Source organism: Mirounga leonina, unplaced genomic scaffold (genome assembly GCF_011800145.1).
Source record: "Mirounga leonina isolate KUSES-001 unplaced genomic scaffold, KU_Mleo_1.0 Mir_92, whole genome shotgun sequence".
NCBI lineage: Eukaryota > Metazoa > Chordata > Mammalia > Carnivora > Phocidae > Mirounga > Mirounga leonina.
In genome coordinates this window covers 26,232,033-26,249,898 of record NW_023270852.1, presented here as the reverse complement: position 1 = coordinate 26,249,898, position 17,866 = coordinate 26,232,033, and the positions used below count along the sequence as shown (strand labels likewise).

The window sequence follows — 17,866 nt, the reverse complement described above, 5'->3', positions numbered from 1 at the left end:
GCAGAAGTAAAGCCCTTGTCTGGGCTCGACAGGCCATGAAGCTGACTCTCATTCCAGCACTTTATACCACACTGGATTGTGCATGCTGTAGCCATGTCCATAGTAAAAGTCTTTTGCTCCAAAGTAAATTAAAATACATTGAGGACAAGAGACATAGACATAGCAGATGCTTAGTAAATACTTGTTAATTTTTTCTACTACAAACTACAAAGTTTAATAACAAATTTCAATAACAAATATTTCCATAGCAAACATCTATAGTGTCAAGGGTATAACAGTATTTATAAATATTAAAGCAAACTTTTTAATATCCTAGGAAGTCTCTTTGAGTAAGAGACTTAGAAACTCAGCTTTAATATAACAAAATAACCTACAGAATGGGAGAAAATGTTTGCAAGTATATAAAAAACTCTTATAACAACAACAACAACAAAAGACAAAGAAACTTTAAAATGAGTAAAGTTACTTGAATAGACATTTCTTCAAAGAAGATATACAAATAGCCAGTGGCCCAGGAAAAGATACTCCACATCATTTATCATTAGAGAAACGCATATCAAAATCACAATGAGATGCCACTTCACATCCACCAAGATGGCAGTACTAAAAACCAAAAAACCAAAAAACCAAAAAACCACACCAGGAATAACAAGAGTTGGTTAAGATATGGAGAAATTGGAACCTTTGTACATTGCTAGTGAGAATATAAAATGATTCAACCACTGTGGAATTTGCTGTGATTCAGCCACTGTGGAATTCATTGTGGGGGTTCCTGTAAAAGTTAAACATAGAATCACTGTATGACCCAGTAAGTCCTCTCCTAGGTAGATACCTGAAAGAGTGGAAAAGAGACACTCCAACAAATGCATGTGTAAGAGTATCCCTAGCAGCACTCTTCACAGCAGCGAAAAGGTGAAGGAGCACAGATGTCCACCAATAGATGAAAGGATGAACAGATAGTAATGTATATTTACAATGGAGATGAGTCAGCCATTCCAGGGAATGAAGCATTGATACATGCTACAAGATGAACCTCAGAAACACGCTAATGTGAAAGAAGGCAGCCCCAAAAGGTCACCGATTATACGATTCCATTTAGATGAAGTATCTAGAATAAATATATCAAAATAGTGAGATCTATAGAGACAGAAAGTAGCTGAGTGGTTGCTTAGGACTGGGGGATGGAGGACTGGGAATATGGAGAGCAGCTGCTTAATGGCAAGGATGTTTCTTTTTGGGGTGATAAAAATATTTTAAAACTACATACATAAAAGTGTTGGTTGCACAACTTGTGAATGTACTAAATGCATTTTTAAAAATTAATTTATTTTTAAAGATTTTATTTATTTATTTGAGAGAGAGAGCATGAGCAGGGGAGGGGCAGAGGGAGAAGCAGACTCCCCACTAAGCAGGAAACCTGTTGTGGGACTTGATCCCAGGACCCTGAGATCATCACTCGAGCCAAAAGCAGACGCTTAACAGACTGAACCACCCAGGTGCCCCCTAAATGCATTTTTAAATGGTTAATTTTAATTTTAAAAATATATAAAATACAGGGTCACCTGGGTGGCTTAGTCAGGTAAGTGTCCAACTCTTGATTTCAGCTCAGGTCTTGATCTTAGGGTCATGGGTTCAAGCCCCACACTGGGCTCTGTGCTGAGCGTGAACCTACATTAAAAAAAAAAATGTGACCTGACCTTGTAAACATGTTCCTTGAGACTGTATTCAAACATTTAATATGTTTAAATTATGGTAATAGGTATATTAATATTCAATAGTAATTTTTCTTAAATTACTAAATTAAATAGTTTCTTAACTATCTATTAAAATGTCGTTTCTAATGTAGTGGTTTTTCTTTATCTTTTTTTTTAAGAGTTCAGCTTTTTATTGAACAGGTTACAGAAGAGGTTTAGTTGGAAAGACCAAAGCCCATGTCATCATCAGCCTCCTCTGATTCTTCTTTGCTTCCACCTCCTTCTCCTCGCCTGGGGCAGCTGTGCTGTGGGGGAAGGGGAGGGGACCAGGTCCAGCTGCTGGGGCAGGTCCACCAGCCCCTACATTGCAGATGGGGCTCCCGATGTTGACATTGGCCGGGGCCTTTGCAAACAAGCCCGGCCCGAAAGGTTCAACACTTACCCCGGCTCCAAAGTAAATTAAAGTAATGAGGGCGTTGCTCTTATCCTCCGTGTGACCATCACCTCATCCTGGAGCAGGATGAGGGCCGAGTAGATACAGGCGAGCTCCGAGAAGGGCGTGCGAGTGTTGGGCTGGCGCTGCTGGGCACAGTGTAGTCGCCGGATGAAGTGAGGGCCTCACCCCAGCGTGGCCTTAGCTTCCTCTTAACATATTGGATTTTCTACTCCAGGGTTAACTGTCTCCCAGGTTACTTACAGAAACTGTGCCACAGTTTCCTCATCTGTAAAATGAGCATCATAATTGCACCTGCCTCAGTTAGTTGTTGAGAGGACGAAATGGGTTAGGCAATGTAAATCTATACCTATGTAAATCTGCTAACATCCACATTAATCTATTTACATTATGTAATTTTGATATATTTATATATGTTTACATTTATATCCTATAGAAATTCCCTACTTTTATCCAGTTCTCAGGTGTTTCTCAACAAAACAAGAAGTTATAATGTGCAGAGAGCGTTGGTTTTATGAGGAGACAATTCTTTGCTCTTTTTTTCTTCTAGGAGACAGCCCCTTTGCAGCAAGGTATACCCTTGTGCTCCAAGGCATTTCCCAGGTAGACATTAAGTCCTCATGTCAGAAGGTCATGCTGTGTCCAGTACTTCACTGAATTGGATGAGGGGACAAGGAGCCACAACAAGCCTGTTCTCAGTAGGTATCTAGTGGGCCTCCCCTCAGCAGCAACAAGATGTGTGGCTTCCATGATCTCCACTTGCCCTCACAGGCTAAAAACAGTCCATGGTCCCCGTCCAGCTGCAAGGGAGGCTAGATTTGTGGAGGTACATGGCCTCTTTGTTCAACTACTAACTGTCTCTGCCACACTGGTTTGGAAGAATTTAAGGAACTCTGGGCAGCAGTTCACTGCTGGTTCTGACCTGACCTTGTAAACATGTTCCTTGAGACTGTATTCCAGTTTCTGGTTCCAGGTCCCAGTACCAGGACCCCTGTGGTCACATCCCTTGGTACCGCACCTCAGGTCTTATGAATGCAAATCCTTATCACTGAAAGGCCATTCCTGAGTCTGGGTCCCTGCTCCCTGCTGCTCATCTAATCTGCTTATACATTTCTGTGTGTTATCTGATGTTGAATTCCCAGCTCTCCACCTATCTACCTGAGCCTCTACCTTATGCTGAACCTGTCAGCCAAACTTTTTCTGGCTGCCTCTGCCAGAACCTTTCCTCAGTTTCCTGTTGCACCTCGTTGTGGCTATTCTTCACAACCCGACCCACTGTAGTTTGACTCACCTCCTCATCATCCAAGACCTGGTTCTCACAGGGGAAATGGAAAGCAGTAACAAAAAAAGGAGAGAAAGTACAGGAAAGGAAAGCAGAAGAGAGAGGCAAGGTGACATAATGAATGAACATTAAATGTAGAACGTGGTTCAAGTCTACACTCTGCCACTTACCATGCACTTGACCTTAGCCACGTCCAGAACCTTTCTAAAACTGGTTTCCTCTGTTACAGCTTGAGAGAGGTAGACCAGATGATTGTTAGGGTCCCTTCTGGCCAGTATTTTCTGATTCTACATGTAGGTAAGAAGCCTTGTGAGAATCTCTTGGACTCTTCTGAGAGCAAGGAAGGAGGCCAGAGCATACGCACTGACTGGGGGTGTTACGGGCTGAATTCTGAGTGGGAACTACTTAGGAGTATCCAGTCCTTCTGGTTAAACATTTTCCTGGATTTGACTGAGGAAAACCCGAAACCTGTGCCTTCAAAAATGGAGGAGGGGGAGAGTTGGCTTTAAATATATTTCATCTGACTATGATGAAAGTATTAAAATTGCACAAGTAGGAAATTTACAGGGCACTTTACATTCTGCTCATTTTTGCACTAGTCACAAAAGCTGAAATTCAGTATGTTCTCAAATTAGCTAAAGAAACCCCTTGTCAAAGACCCCTCCATCCATCTGGTTATCATTATTAAAGCATTATGGGGTGTGTGTGTTTCCATAGGAAGAAATTGAATAATCCCTTCAAATATGTAATTTTATAGGTTTTGAAATATGAAGGCAACCATGAAGGGAGCTATCAAAGCAGTCTGAGGTACAGGGAGAGTTGTCAGGGGAAAAATATAAGAGAATTTTCAATAACTGAAGGTTCAACTGATTTTAATGCCAAGGCCAAGGATTGTTACAGCACTTCTTGGAATTCCTAGAGACTATTGTTCATTGCATGGAGGAATCTGAACCAAAAAGATATATTCTGAATCACCTGGACCGTGTTAACGTGACAAGGGCTTGAAGGGGTAGAGAGGGGCCCCCCAGGTGCGCCTGGGAGCACAACTGCACTCCCCCCCCGCACCCGCAAAGCACAGCACAGCTGCGAGCCTCTGTTCTTCTAACTCTGGCATTTTGTTCCAAGAGCACTGTGCCCTGGTCCAGCGTTGCCTCTTAGACATCAACCCAAACAAGACAACATTTTCCTTTAAGCAAGACATAGTAGAAAGAATGAGAGCCTGGATTCAGACAGATCTTGAGCCAGATCCAGACTCCCAGCCCTCCCACCCATGAGCTTTGTGATCCTGGGCCAACACAATGCCTCGTTCATAGAGGATACTCAGTAAATCCCTCCTGACCTAAACTGTGTTTCTTCATCTATCAAATGAAGATGGTAGGGTCTATATCATAAGCAGGTTATAATGATTATATGGGTCAACAGTGCTCAAAGCAGCGCCTGATACATTATAACCACTATTATGTATGTATTGTAAAAAGAGTATTCTGAAAGTTTCTAACACATGATAAAACACTCCCCAAGTATTATATATATTATATATAATATTGTCATTTTCCTTATTTTTTATTTTGTTTTATTCACTTTTTAAAATATATTTCCATACATATAAGACCCTCTCAAAGTCTTCAACATCCTCCAAAGGTCTCCCTTCTAATATCCAGTGCCTTATAGCCTACCAAGTGCATTAGTGAAAGAACCGATTTGACCCTGACGTCTCTTTATCTACTTGTATTTTATGAGTTGGTAAATGCACGGAGGCAGAGAGGAAAGGGGGAAAGTCCTTAAAGAATGCAACACTGCCATTAACTGTAATGAAATTGTCAAAAAAAATTTAAACCATAATCCTCAGTGCTAGTGAAAATGCAGTGGGACGGCTACTTATGTACTGATTTGGCAATATACCTAAAGAGACTTAAAATTTAGAATGTAAGTTTCATGAAGGCAGGGATATTTTGTCTGTTTTGAAAATTTTTTTAGAATGTTGTCCAGCACCTAGCAGGTACTCATTAAATATTTGTTGAATGCATGAATGAGAGTTATCAGTCTCTAAAGGCCCATAGTAGTTTAATCTAAAAAACAGAAAAAAAATAAAATAAATAAGAAGAAAAAAACAGAAATACAAACCAAGTGTGTGCTCATCAAAGCATAATTTATAATAGGGAAAGTTGGGAAACAATTCGACAAAATAGGAATTATTAGATAATCAGTTGGAGCTCTTTTTCAGTTGTATAGTAATGTTTTAAGTTGAAGTTTTCGTATATGGGAAAATGCTTATATAATTTTAAGTGGAAAAAAATTGGAAATTTTATGTATAGTACGATCTCAACTTTGTTTAAACAAGTTTTTTTCTTAAGCACAGAAAAGATATTAGAAGAAAACAGGCCAAATGACTCGGTATTTATCTCTGAGTGATGAGACTAGGTGTAATTTTTATTTAATTTTCTTAAGTTTTCAGTGTATAATAAGCATATATTACTTTTAAATTTAGGGAAAGATATATGTTACAAAATCCCTATTGAACTCAGAGTCCATTGGAGCTGAGGCTTGTGACCCCTCTTTGCAACTTGCCGGGTGTGTGTTGATGTTCCAGAGACTTTGTGTAGCTCATGTGAGGTCTGTGAAACTTGTATGTTTCACAAAATATTACGCATAAAACCAAAGCATGTGCCGATTGCTGTTGATACTATTCTTACTCCTGGGGTAGCAAAGTGGCACCTTTTGAGAAAGCTGTCCAGAGCATTGTGAGGTCCTTTTGTGATGAAGGGTGGAATTCCTGACAGTTTGGGAGTGACCTTGTCAGTTCCTGGAGTGGGACCCTGTCTGTTCTATGTAGCACAGGGCCGGCATATAGCTGGTCTACTGCGTTTATTTGTCAGGGTTCCAGTGAACCACAACGTGGGTGCACAGAGGGGAGTCATTTTCCCCGCAGTGAGCCTAATCCACAGACTCCATCTCCATGCCCCTTCTCTGTTATCTTCTCATTCATGGTCACACTGAATCCTCATCATAACCCTGTGCTGAGAGCTGGGTTGTTGTCAGCTTTGTGAACCATTTGAGGGACTCTAGAGAAAAGCACCAGTCCACTGCTGTTAACAACCCAGTGCCATTCTCATTCCAGTGATGGAATTCTTTGGACTTACCTGCCTGTCTGTTGTCATGATGCTGTGACTACAATAACAAAAGTGGCCAGTGGAGAAGCTGGACTGGCTGGAGAAATAACAGGAGGGAACACGGCCCCAGTTCCCAGCCCTTGCTTATTCTGATTTCAGGCAGGCTTGGGCTCTGGGTGAGATTTTGTATACAGGAAGTGTATTACTGTGCTGGGGCTCCCATAACAAAATACCACAGACCATGTGGCTTAAACAAAAGAACTTAATTTTCTTAGAATTCTGAAGGCTAGAAGTCCAAGATCAAGGTGTTAGCAGGTTGGGATTCTTCCGAGGCCTCTTTCCTTGGTCGCACATGGCTGTGTTCTCCCTGTGTCTTCATGTGGTCTTCCCTCTGTCTGTGTTGTCTGTGTCCTAATCTCTTCTTCTTTAAGGACACCAGTCATAGTGGATTAGGATCCACCGGAACAACCCAATTTTAACTTAATTACCTCTTCTAAAAAAGCCTTAGCTCCAAATACGGTCATGTTCTGCGGAACTAGGGGTTAGGACTGCAGCACATGAATTCAGCGGGGGTGGGGAAGGGGGGGGCGTTGTCGGAGAAGGGAGACAATTCAACCCCTAACAGGAGATCTGTAGAGACTCGGAATCAGAATAGAACAGTCATTTGCCACATTCCAAACCATGAAGGCTGATGTCAGGCAACTCCTCCAATGCTGGCGTGGCTAATCAGACCCCAGGAAAGGAAAAGTGTCAGGGAGACTGTGAGGACTCCAGCACAGATACCTAAGCAGTGCTGAGAAATAGAAATGGGGACTGGCCTCAGTCTCCCTGGCTTGAGACATCCAAGGTCTGCATGGTTTCTACCTTCCCCCAAATAGCTCAGTACATAAGGAGGCAGCATATCTTGCTTTCCCTCCCTCTGAAATGTACCTTGAAGCTAACCCTTTCCTTCCACTCTGTTTGCTCTGCCCTGGTATAAAGCATCTTCCTCCTTCACCTGGACAGTGGCAGGAGCCTATCACTGCCTTGTGGCCTCCAGGCACCTCCCCTCCCTGGTCCTCCAGTCGGCTGCCAGAGGGCTCTTTAATGTGAAGATTGGATCCGTACCTGCACCTGTGTGCTTGATTGCCCTCCCCGTTGCCTACAGGACAGTTAACATTCCTTAGCATGGCACATGGAGACTATGCTTTGAAACCTTTTAGGAGCACCCTGCTGCCTCCAGAGTACTATAATTAGCAAAGCTTGCAGGCTAAGACCTGCATTTCAATCTGGTCAGACCTGTTCCCACCCCCCAAATCCTGCTGCCTGTCATACCACTGCCCCTCAGCCCTGCCCGCCCCCAGTATCATCCCCCTCCCCAGATCTCTTCCTATTCCCTCAGAAAGCCTGCCCTGCTTTCCCTCTCCTGCCTCTAGGCTTGAAGAAATGAACAAAGCCAAGGTCTAATTCAAATGTCGCTTCTCTGTGAAGCCTTCCCCACTGCTCGCCCCAGCCCTCAAGAAGAATCATTCTCTCCCTACCCTCTACCCCAGAGCGCTTGATACATTTCTCTGTGTGCTTAACATCTTGAATTATTTCCTATTCTTAACTTTGTCTCCATCCCTGGGATGTGAGGTCCTTAACGAAGGGACTTTCTCTACTTCATCTCTATATCCCCACTGCCCCACACAGCCCCGTGCATAGGAGGTGCTTAATAGACAGGCTCTAGGTGGGTAAAGAGTTGAAGTCACAAGAGTCTCTCCATCGCGTTGTTGATGGTCTGTGCTGGGAGGTTGCCAGGTTGTCGGATGATGTACTTTTCAAACTTGAACAACAAGCTCTTCTTTGATAGTGTCCATGACCCTTCTGCCCACAGTAACACTGAGGTCCTGTGTGGGCTGAGCCCCCTCCCGGTTTGGGGCCATGTGCAAGAGTGCCATAGCCCCTCACCCTGTCACCGTGCTGGGGGGCAGCACACCCGAAGCAAGACAGACCCCTATTCCCATGACACTCCCTGCTTCACACCTCTGTGGAAACTCTGAGGACCCAGCAGAGTCCTTCAAGTCCACATTGGCATCTCCTAATCCTGTTGTCCAGCCCTAAAGACCAATATTTTATTAAGCTCCTACTACAACACAAGCACTAAGGTAAAAATAAGTAAGACACAGTACCTGCCATAAGGAAACCTAAGAGTCTAAATGGGGAGTCAGACTTTTGTAAACAAACACTTGCAGTAAATCTGACAGATATTTTTAGAGCTCTAGGGCTGTGTCGGTGACAGAGAAGTCAGCACCAAGAGAGGAGAGAGCAACTGATTCTCTAGCCAGTGTCCAAAATAAGGATGCTGCTAATCTCAGGCCAGCAAGATTTATTCCCTACCATCTGCTGCTAAAGGAATAAAAGAAGGAGCTTTTGTGTTCGGACCTCCCGGCTCAGGTGGTCTCCCCAGCGGTGCAGGTGCCAAGGACACAGAGCAGGTCCTGGGAGGTGACAAAGGGCAGGGGAGGACATCTCTCTCCAGCGGCTCAGGACACATAGCCACCACCCCACAGAGAGCAGGGACAGCGCCTGGGCCTGATTCTTTTGTCCTAGGGCACTAGGGAGTTAAGAAAGCCTTTGTGCCCAGAGGTCTTTAATTTCCATTGTCACTCATGAGGGAACTTGAGGGAAACCCAGGCTTTCTTTCACCAGAAATGGATTGAGCACATTAGTCAAGGGCCCTCCCCCACCCTTCATATTCCAGTGGATGGACGGGCCGTGGAGAGGGCAGTCGCAGTGTTCCCAGGCCCCACTGGAGGCTGCCATTTTTGCCCCCTCATGGCCCAGGGCCTGGAACAATGCCTTACCCCATCGGTTAGTGTTTGCCCTTTCTTCTCTAGTGAGCCACAGGTTTTTGGAGGTTGAGGTATGTGACTTGATGTGGTCATTTTCTACTGAGTCTCCTTTGACTCAGGAGCCTGGAGAGAACATGAATTTAGTCACCTTGCAGTGGTCTTCTCAGTGCCCCATCTGTGTTTGTGAGGGCCTGACATGGCACCTGTTTACAGCGAGAGCCCTGACCACTTCGGAAATAAGGAACTCGCATGGACTTGCAAACAGGACGTGTTACCTCCCTCTGCGTGAAGTTAAGAAAGTGAGAGAACTAACTTAGTGTGTATTGGGAATGCATCTGAACCAGACGCCAAGCTTGGTGCCTGGCTCCCTAGATTATTACACAGGCAATTACTGTGATATTATTTCTGTAATATCTCTCCCTCTGATCTGCAGGCTCCAGGAAGGCAAGGTTTCTACCTGTCTTGTGCACTGCCATAGCCCGGCCCCTAGCAGAGTGCCTGACACACAGTAAGGCACGCAATAAATATGTTGAATGAATACACAAATGATTTAAACGACCTTCTGATGACCTTGTGGAATTGGTATTATTAGCCCATTTACAGATTAATAAATTGAGGCTCTGAGAAGTTGAGTAACTTGCCTATGGCTACATGGCCAGTCATTAACTACAACAGTATTAACCCACAGCTTTCCAGCTGAACCCTTGCTTATACTTGAACCCGAAAGTTAAAAAGAAAAGAGAAGGAATCCTTTTTTCCAATGTTCTAGGAACAACTATTGTTCTGCCTTCTTTTTAGATGAGCCACAGTTTACTTTCTCATAATTACAATTTTATGTCCTACCAGGTCTCTGGTAGTGGAGGAGGGTACTTGCGAACACAAAGGCTGAAGGATGGCCTTTTCCACTGTCTTTCTTTTGGGGTGTGATTCTGACTTTAAGAATGGAAAACATTTTGGGAAATGGAGGAAGGGGTGGACAAGAGTAGCTAAAGGGCTTTATCCCAGGGCTAAGACGTGAGTTAGGCTTGGGATGAGTAAGATTTACCAGAGGATTGAGGCTGGACACTCCAGGACAGTGGGAGCCAAAGCATGGAAGGGGCAGTGAGGAATTCAGAGGTAGAAGTCAGTGATTCATCAATCTTCTATAACACCCAGTGCTCATTACATCACGTGCCCTCCTTAATGTCCATCACCCAGTTTCCCCATCCCCCCACCTCCTCCCCTCCAGCAACCCTCAGTTTGTTTCCTGAGATTAAGAGTCTCTTACGGTTTGCCTCCCTCTCTGGTTTTGTCTTGTTTTATTTTTTCCTCTCTTCCCCTATGATCCTCTGTTTTGTTTCTTAAATTCCACATGGGAGTGAGATCATATGATAATTTTCTTTCTCTGATTGACTTATTTTGCTTAGCATAATACCCAATATTTCCATCCACGTCACTGCAAATGGCAAGATTTCATTTTTTTAATGGCTGAGTAGTATTCCACTATGTACACACCACATCTTCTTTTCCATTCATCTGTCGATGGATATCTAGGCTCTTTCCATAGTTTGGCTATTGTGGACATTGCTGCTATAAACATTGGGGTGCACGTACCCCTTTGGATCATTGCATTTGTATCTTTGGGGTAAATACCCTGTAGTGCATTGCTGGGTCTTAAGGTAGCTCTATTTTCAACTTTTTGAGGAACCTCCATACTGCTTTCCAGAGTGGCTGCACCAGCTTCCATTCCCACCAACAGTGTAAGAGGGTTCCCCTTTCTCCACATCCTTGCCAATATCTGTCATTTCCTGACTTGTTAATTTTAGCCATTCTGACTGGTGTGAGGTGATATCTCATTGTGGTTTTGATTTGGATTTCCCTGATGCCAAGTGATGTTGAGCACTTTTTCATGTGTCTGTTGGCCATTTGTATATCTTCTTTGCAGAAATGTCTGTTCATGTCTTCTGCCCATTTCTTGATCGGATTATTTGTTCCTTAGGTGTTGAGTTTGATAAGTTCTTTATAGATTTTGGATACTAGCCCTTTATCTGATATGTCATTTGCAAATATCTTCTCCCATTCTGTCGTTGTCTTTTGGTTTTGTTGACTGTTTTCTTTGCTATGCAAAAGCTTTTTATCTTGATGAAGTCCCAATAGTTCATTTTTGCCTTTGTTTCCCTTTCCTTTGGAGACCTGTCTAGCAAGAAGTTGCTGCGGCCAATGTTGCTGCCTGTGTTCTCCTATAGGATTTTGATGGATTCCTGTCTCACATTTAGGTCTTTCAACCATTTTGAGTCTATTTTTGTGTATGGTATAAGGAAATGGTCCAGTTTCATTGCTCTATGTGTGGCTGTCCAATTTTCCCAACACCATTTGTTGAAGAGACTGTCTTTTTTCCATTGGACATTCTTTCCTGCTTTCGACGATTAGTTGACCATAGAGTTGAGGGTCCATTTCTGGGCTCTCTATTCTGTTCCATTGATCTCTGTGTCTGTTTTTGTGCCAGTACGATACTGTCTTGATGATTACAGCTTTGTCATACAGCTTGAAGCCCAGGATTGTGATGCCACCAGCTTTGGTTTTCTTTTTCAACATTCCCCTGGCTATTCAGGATCTTTTCTGGTTCCATACAAATTTTAGGATTATTTGTTCCAGTTCTATGAATAAAGTTGATGATATTTTGATAGGGATTGCATTGAATGTATAGACTGCTCTAAGCAGCATCAACATTTTAACAGTATTTGTTTAACAATATTTGTTCTTCCGTGAGCATGGGATGTTTTTCCATTTCTTTGTGTCTTCCTCAATTTTTTTCATGAGTGTTCTATAGTTTTCTGAGTATAGATTCTTTGCCTCTTTGGTTAGATTTATTGCTAGGTATCTTACGGTTTTTGGTGCAATTGTAAATGGGATTGATTCCTTGATTTCTCTTTCTTCTGCCTTGTTGTTAGTGTATAGAAATGCAAATGACTTCTGTGCATTGATTTTATATCCTGCCACTTTGATGAATTCTTGTATGAGTTCTAGCAGTTTTTGGGTGGAGTCTTTCGAGTTCTCCACATAGAGTATCATGTCATCTACAAAGAGTGAGAGTTTGACATCATCTTTGCTGATTTTGATGCCTTTGATTTCTTTTTGTTGTCTGATTGCTGAGGCTAGGACTTCTAGTACTATGTTGAACAACAGTGGTGAGAGTGGACATGCCTGATGTGTTCCTGACTTTAGGGGGAAAGCTCTCAGTTTTTCCCCATTGAGCATGATATTTACGGTGGGTTTTTCATAGATGGTTTTTAGGATATTGAGGTATGTACCTTCTATCCCTACACTGTGAAGAGTTTTGATCAAGAAAGGGTGCTGTACTTTGTGAAATGCTTTTTCTGCATCTATTGAGAGGATCATATGGCTCTTGTCCTTTCTTTTATTAATGTGATGTATCACATTGACTGGTGGATATGGAACCACCTCTTGCAGCCCAGGAATAAATCCCACTTGGTCATGGTGAATAATCCTTTTAATATATGGTTGGATCCTACTGGCCAGTATCTTGGTGAGAATTTTGGCATCCATGTTCATCCAAAATAGTGGTCTGTAACTCTCCTTTTTGTTGGGGTCTTTGGTTTGGGGATCAAGGTAATGCTGGCCTCATAGAAAGAGTCTGGAAGTTTTCCTTCCCCTTCTATTTTTTGAAAGAGCTTCAGAAGAATAGGTATTAATTCTTCTTTAAATGTTTGGTAGAATTCCTCTAGGAAGCCATCGGCCCTGGACTCTTGTTTGTTGGAAGATTTTTGATTATGGTTTCAATTTCTTTGCTGGCTATGAGTCTCTTCAGGTTTTCTGTTTCTTCCTGGTTCAGTTTTGGTAGTTTATACATCTCTAGGAATGCATCCATTTCTTCCAGATTGCCTAATCTTAGCTTAGATTTAACTGCCTTTGCAGTCACCATATTTGTGACCCCTTTTGTTTTTGTTTTCCCCTTCTTCACACCCCCAACTCCTGCTCTGTTTGCATCTATTTCTCAATCAGACTTCATGTCTATATATCCTTGCCCCTGGCCCAGCCTTCCATTCCCTGCCTCATACACTTCCACTTGGGTTACAGGAAAAACAACCTCCCTTATATCTTCAGTCCCTTCCAGAACATGCTCTCCAACTCCATCTATTAACATCTATAACCCTCACCCTGAGTTGACTTCTTGTTAACCGCTCTCACACCTCTTTTCACACTCCCCAGCCCTCCAAGTCAGGATATAGGTAAGCATCCTTTCATTTCCTCTTATTTTAGAACTGCCTTCTCCCATCCTCCTATTTAAACAAACAAATAACTTCCACAGTCTGCTTCCCTTCTCTAAGAGATGTGCTATTTAGAGATACTGACCTTTTCTCCTTTTCATCACCGTCACTTACCACCTTTCATTCCTTGAGGATTTTGGCACCAGCTTACAGACTTTCTCCACCCAGTCCTGCCATCATCTTGGACGATTTCAGCATCAGCACGGCTGGCTCCTCCAACACCCTGGCCTCTCCCAACCAGGAAACGTTTCCTCTGCATTCCCCCCGCAGCTGCTCCCAGAGTCACACCCTGGACCTTGGCATTGAGTGAAATTCCTCCATGTGAATCACAGAAATCCTGGAATCATAGAAATCGGTGATTCTAATGACACTCTCCGACCAGAGACACTGTGTGGTTGGCCAACCCTCTGCGCTCCCCACAGTTTCCCATCTCCTGCACAATCTGCCTTACCCACCCACCTACCTGTCCCAGTCATCGCTCCTGGCCACCTACCTAATCCAGTCCAGGTTGGAGTCCATGGTCCACCATTCCCACTCCTCCTGGCAGTACCCCAGATTTTGTGTGCCTTTATCTTTCACTGTACTCTTGAGAAAAATCACAACCCTGGATAAACCCAGTGCTCGCTTTCTCCATGCCTGTGGCAGGCAGTCAAGCCGTGCCAGAGGAAAATGTGCAACAGAAGAAAGTGAACAACTATACATTTAAGCATCAACAGAGGCCTTCTTGGGGCTCAGAACTCTCATGGTTCTCTGATCACCTTGTTCTCACACTCTCCCCAACCTCTCTTTCAAAACTTCTCCACTCTGACATCACCAACCCTCCCCTCCTGCAGATGATTTCTGCATGGAGTATGGAAGCGCACAGCACCTCCATGTGTCCGTGCTTCCTTCCGTCCTGTTATAGCCACTAAGGGGACCTCCTCAAACCTCTCCACCCAGACTCTGGCTCTCATTCTCTCCCTCCTTGAGGAATTCCCCCCATCAGCCTTTCAACATGCTCAAGCCTCTGCGCCTGATACCACTCACCTTTAGTTTTGGAGAGTTGTGTGCATTTGCTGTTTGTTTCCTCACCTCCTGCTCTCTTTTCCAGCACTCCAGTCTTCCTGGAGCCCACCTTCACTGGCTTACAGGGGATCAGCTCTTTGCTGAATCCAGTGGATGGTTTTCAGTCCTCATGTTACTTGACCTTTCAGAGAAATTCAGCAGTGTTAACCACTCCTTCCTTCCTTCTTGAAATGCTCCTCCTTGGCCATCTTGTGACAACCCAACTTCTGGTTCCCCTTCTGCCTCTCAGCTGTCCCTTATCAGCTTCTTCCAGCAGCCTATCCTCCTTTATCCAGCCTTCAAATGCTGGATTTTTCTCCAGGCTCAGACCTAGGCTCTTTCCCCACTCTAAATTCTCTCCGTGGAGTCTCAGTTACTACCTGTTTGCTAACAGTTTTCAGATTCATTCTCTAGTCCTCTCTCTACAGCCCAGATGTATAGATGTCCAGCTGCCTACTTGACACCTTCAGGTGGCTGTCTCACAGGCTGTCAGACTCAATGTGTATCAAGTAGAATTTGAGATGTGCTCCCCTCCTTCCACCCCCTTCCCCAAATATCCTGGTCCTCATTGTTTGGTGTCCCCACAGTCATCTATCTGGTTATATTGGCAGTGATCCTTGACCTTCCCCTCCCACTCAACCCCAAACATCGTCTGTCACCAGCTCCTGTGCATCTTATCTCCTCTGTACATCTCTTATCCTTCTAGTTCTCTCCATCTGCACCCACCGTTCTAGTCCAAACTGCTGTTACCTTTTACCGGGACTATTGCAGGAATCTCCCAAGTTATTAACACATTCTTAGTCCCTCCAAAAATTCTCCTCACTGTAGCTAAAGCAATCATTTGCAAAAATAAACAAACAAAAAGCTGTGAAGTTAATTATATCTTTTCTGTTTCAAACCTTTCTGTGTTTTCCCATTGCCCAGAGGCTGAAAACCCAAGTCCTTAGCAGAGTCACCCACATGCTGCACCATCTTGGTCCTACCTGTGTTCCTTTCCCCTTCCCAAGCCTTTGAACATGCTGTTCCTTCTCCACTTAAGAGTGTTTCTCTGCTCAACTCTGCCATGGCACTTGGCCTAATTAACTCTTTGTTTAGCTTTCATATCTCATCTCCAGTGTTGCTTCCTTAGGAAAGGCTTTCCTAATCACCTTCCCCCCAGGGGAAGCTACATCAGGGCTCCCAGTTCCTCCCATGCTTTAATAGCATCCTCTGCATCTGCTCTGTAGTGTTTCTTATCATAAAAGGATTCCTTGGGTAATCATTTATTTAATAAGTATCTTCCTTGCTGGCATTGGAACTTCTCTTTTTCACAGCTGTATCCCCAGCCTAGCACACTGCCTTGCCCAGATTAAGTGCTCAAGAAATTTTTGTCAAATGAATGTCATCACATTTGTTTTGTAACTTTGTTTGAATAACAAATCACTTTGTCTTTTATCTTCTATGTTAATTTCCCCTACTGGAACATGAGATTCGGGCTTTTTCCTCTCACTTTAAACCTGTATCTAGAATTGTGCATGTCACACAAAATGTGCTAGTTGAATGAATGAATGAATGAATGAATGATGAGTAGGTTAAGAAGAATGGGCAGATAGTGGACATCTCCACAGAGACAGCAGTGAGAAAAGCATTCTTGATAAAGATGTTTTAGGTTAGGAAGTGAAATTGTCTAATTTGTTTTTGGAAAATGTCTGGCAGAAGTTCTAGAAGGTGCATTCCAGGAGCAGGACAATGAGAGCTTGGGTGACTGTAGCTGAGCCCAGAGCCCAGCTATTGAAGAACCATTCATTTATTAGAGACCAGGGATGATACTGAAGAGAATAGGAGGATGAGCATGAGCAAGCTGGACAAGAGAGGAAGAACTGGAACCATTCAGGAAATAAAACTCTACCTGGACTTAGCAATGACTGCCTATATGGGTTGAGTTGTGAGGAACACAGGATGCCTCTGAAGTTTCGCCTGGGCTCATGAGTGGTTCTAATGTTGAGGAGAGAATGCATGATGGAGGTCTGGCAAGGGAGATGAGTTTGATTTGGTGCATGTGGTATTTGATGGGCTTATGAGATATGTAGGTGGGGATGCCCAGGGAGCAGATGGATATATGCATCTGGAATTTAAATGATTCTGGGACATGATGCAAAGCATTGCCCTTGCCTGCCACCAATTGATCACCCAAACTGCTGTATTTAATATAATAATCGCTGGCATTTAGTTAGTGAGTCCTTACTAAGTGTCAGACACCCTGCTGCACATGACGCATGTTATGAAATAGGTACTGTTACCATCCGTTTTACAGAGGAGGAACCTGAAACCTGAAAAGTTAGGTAAGGTACCTAGGCCATGCCCCTCGGAAGGGTCAGAGCTGGGATTCAAACCGGCAATCTGATAATCACTCTCCTGTGCTACAGTGTTTCTCAAATGTTAAAGCTACACTTGCAGTTAAAAGTACACTTTACATCACAGGCCAGCACCCACAGATGCACATTACACATGTGCCCACACACTCACACAGGCAACTATGTAAACAGTGGGCAAAACAGTGCCTACCCTTACTACTACTACTAATGCAACCTGATATTTTCTATTCAAGTCTTTATCATCTTTTTTTTTAAGTAGGCTCCACTCCCAATGTGGAGCCCAGCATGGGGCTTGAACTCACGACCCTGAGATCATGACCTGAGCTGAGATCAAGAATTGGACGCTTAACCAACTGAGCCACCCAGGCGCCCCTATCATCTTTTAAAATGGTGGTTACTCCCTACTAAATTGATTTCACAGCCAGAGTTTGGCTGAGTTGGACAAACATTGCTCTATTTCGTTCTTCTGGGGAGCAGAATTCATTTCTGTTCCCAGGCCTTGTCATTCCCCCTACCTTTGGGGAGAATTTATTGAGTGTTGCTACATGTGTCCCACTTTTCTCTCTCAAGAAGGTATTAAAGGTAAAAGGGATGAGGCCAGCCAGGAAACACTCACTTCAGTAGACGGATCAAACCTCGCCTTTAATGGGGCTGATGAAGGTTAGTGCAGAATGTGCAAAACCACAGCACAGAACACGGTCCAAAGCAGTGTGAGCAAAATAGCAATCACTAGTATGAACTTCAGTGGCACCCAGGCCTGGGTTTCTAGTCCAGCTCTACAGCTTATTAACTGCATCACGTTGGGCACATGTGTTACTTCATATGGTACTGTGGAAGGAGAAAATTG

The 17,866-nt window shown here is 43.6% G+C and overlaps 1 protein-coding gene, 1 long non-coding RNA gene and 1 pseudogene across 5 annotated transcripts in view; 1 reads left to right on the top strand and 2 right to left on the bottom strand.

The window, feature by feature from the left end:
- ME3 (malic enzyme 3) overlaps positions 1 to 17,866 on the top strand; it is a 194,548-nt gene that overhangs the window by 51,510 nt on the left and 125,172 nt on the right. Inside the window, exon 1 of one of the 4 annotated variants that reach the window (XM_034995434.1) lies at positions 2,781 to 2,846. The exons of the other annotated variants lie outside the window; for them this stretch is intronic. Within the exon in view, the coding sequence (XP_034851325.1) occupies positions 2,811 to 2,846 (36 nt within the window). The 5' untranslated portion in view covers positions 2,781 to 2,810. Of the gene's footprint in view, positions 1 to 2,780; positions 2,847 to 17,866 lie in introns of those variants that run through there. 4 annotated transcript variants of the gene reach the window in all.
- Positions 1,862 to 2,434, bottom strand: LOC118003958 (annotated as a pseudogene).
- On the bottom strand, positions 13,184 to 15,640 carry LOC118004208. Its single transcript, XR_004677512.1, has 3 exons — positions 15,416 to 15,640; positions 14,648 to 14,807; positions 13,184 to 13,958 (listed from the first exon to the last, which is right to left on the bottom strand). It is a non-coding gene; the product is annotated as an uncharacterized LOC118004208 (long non-coding RNA).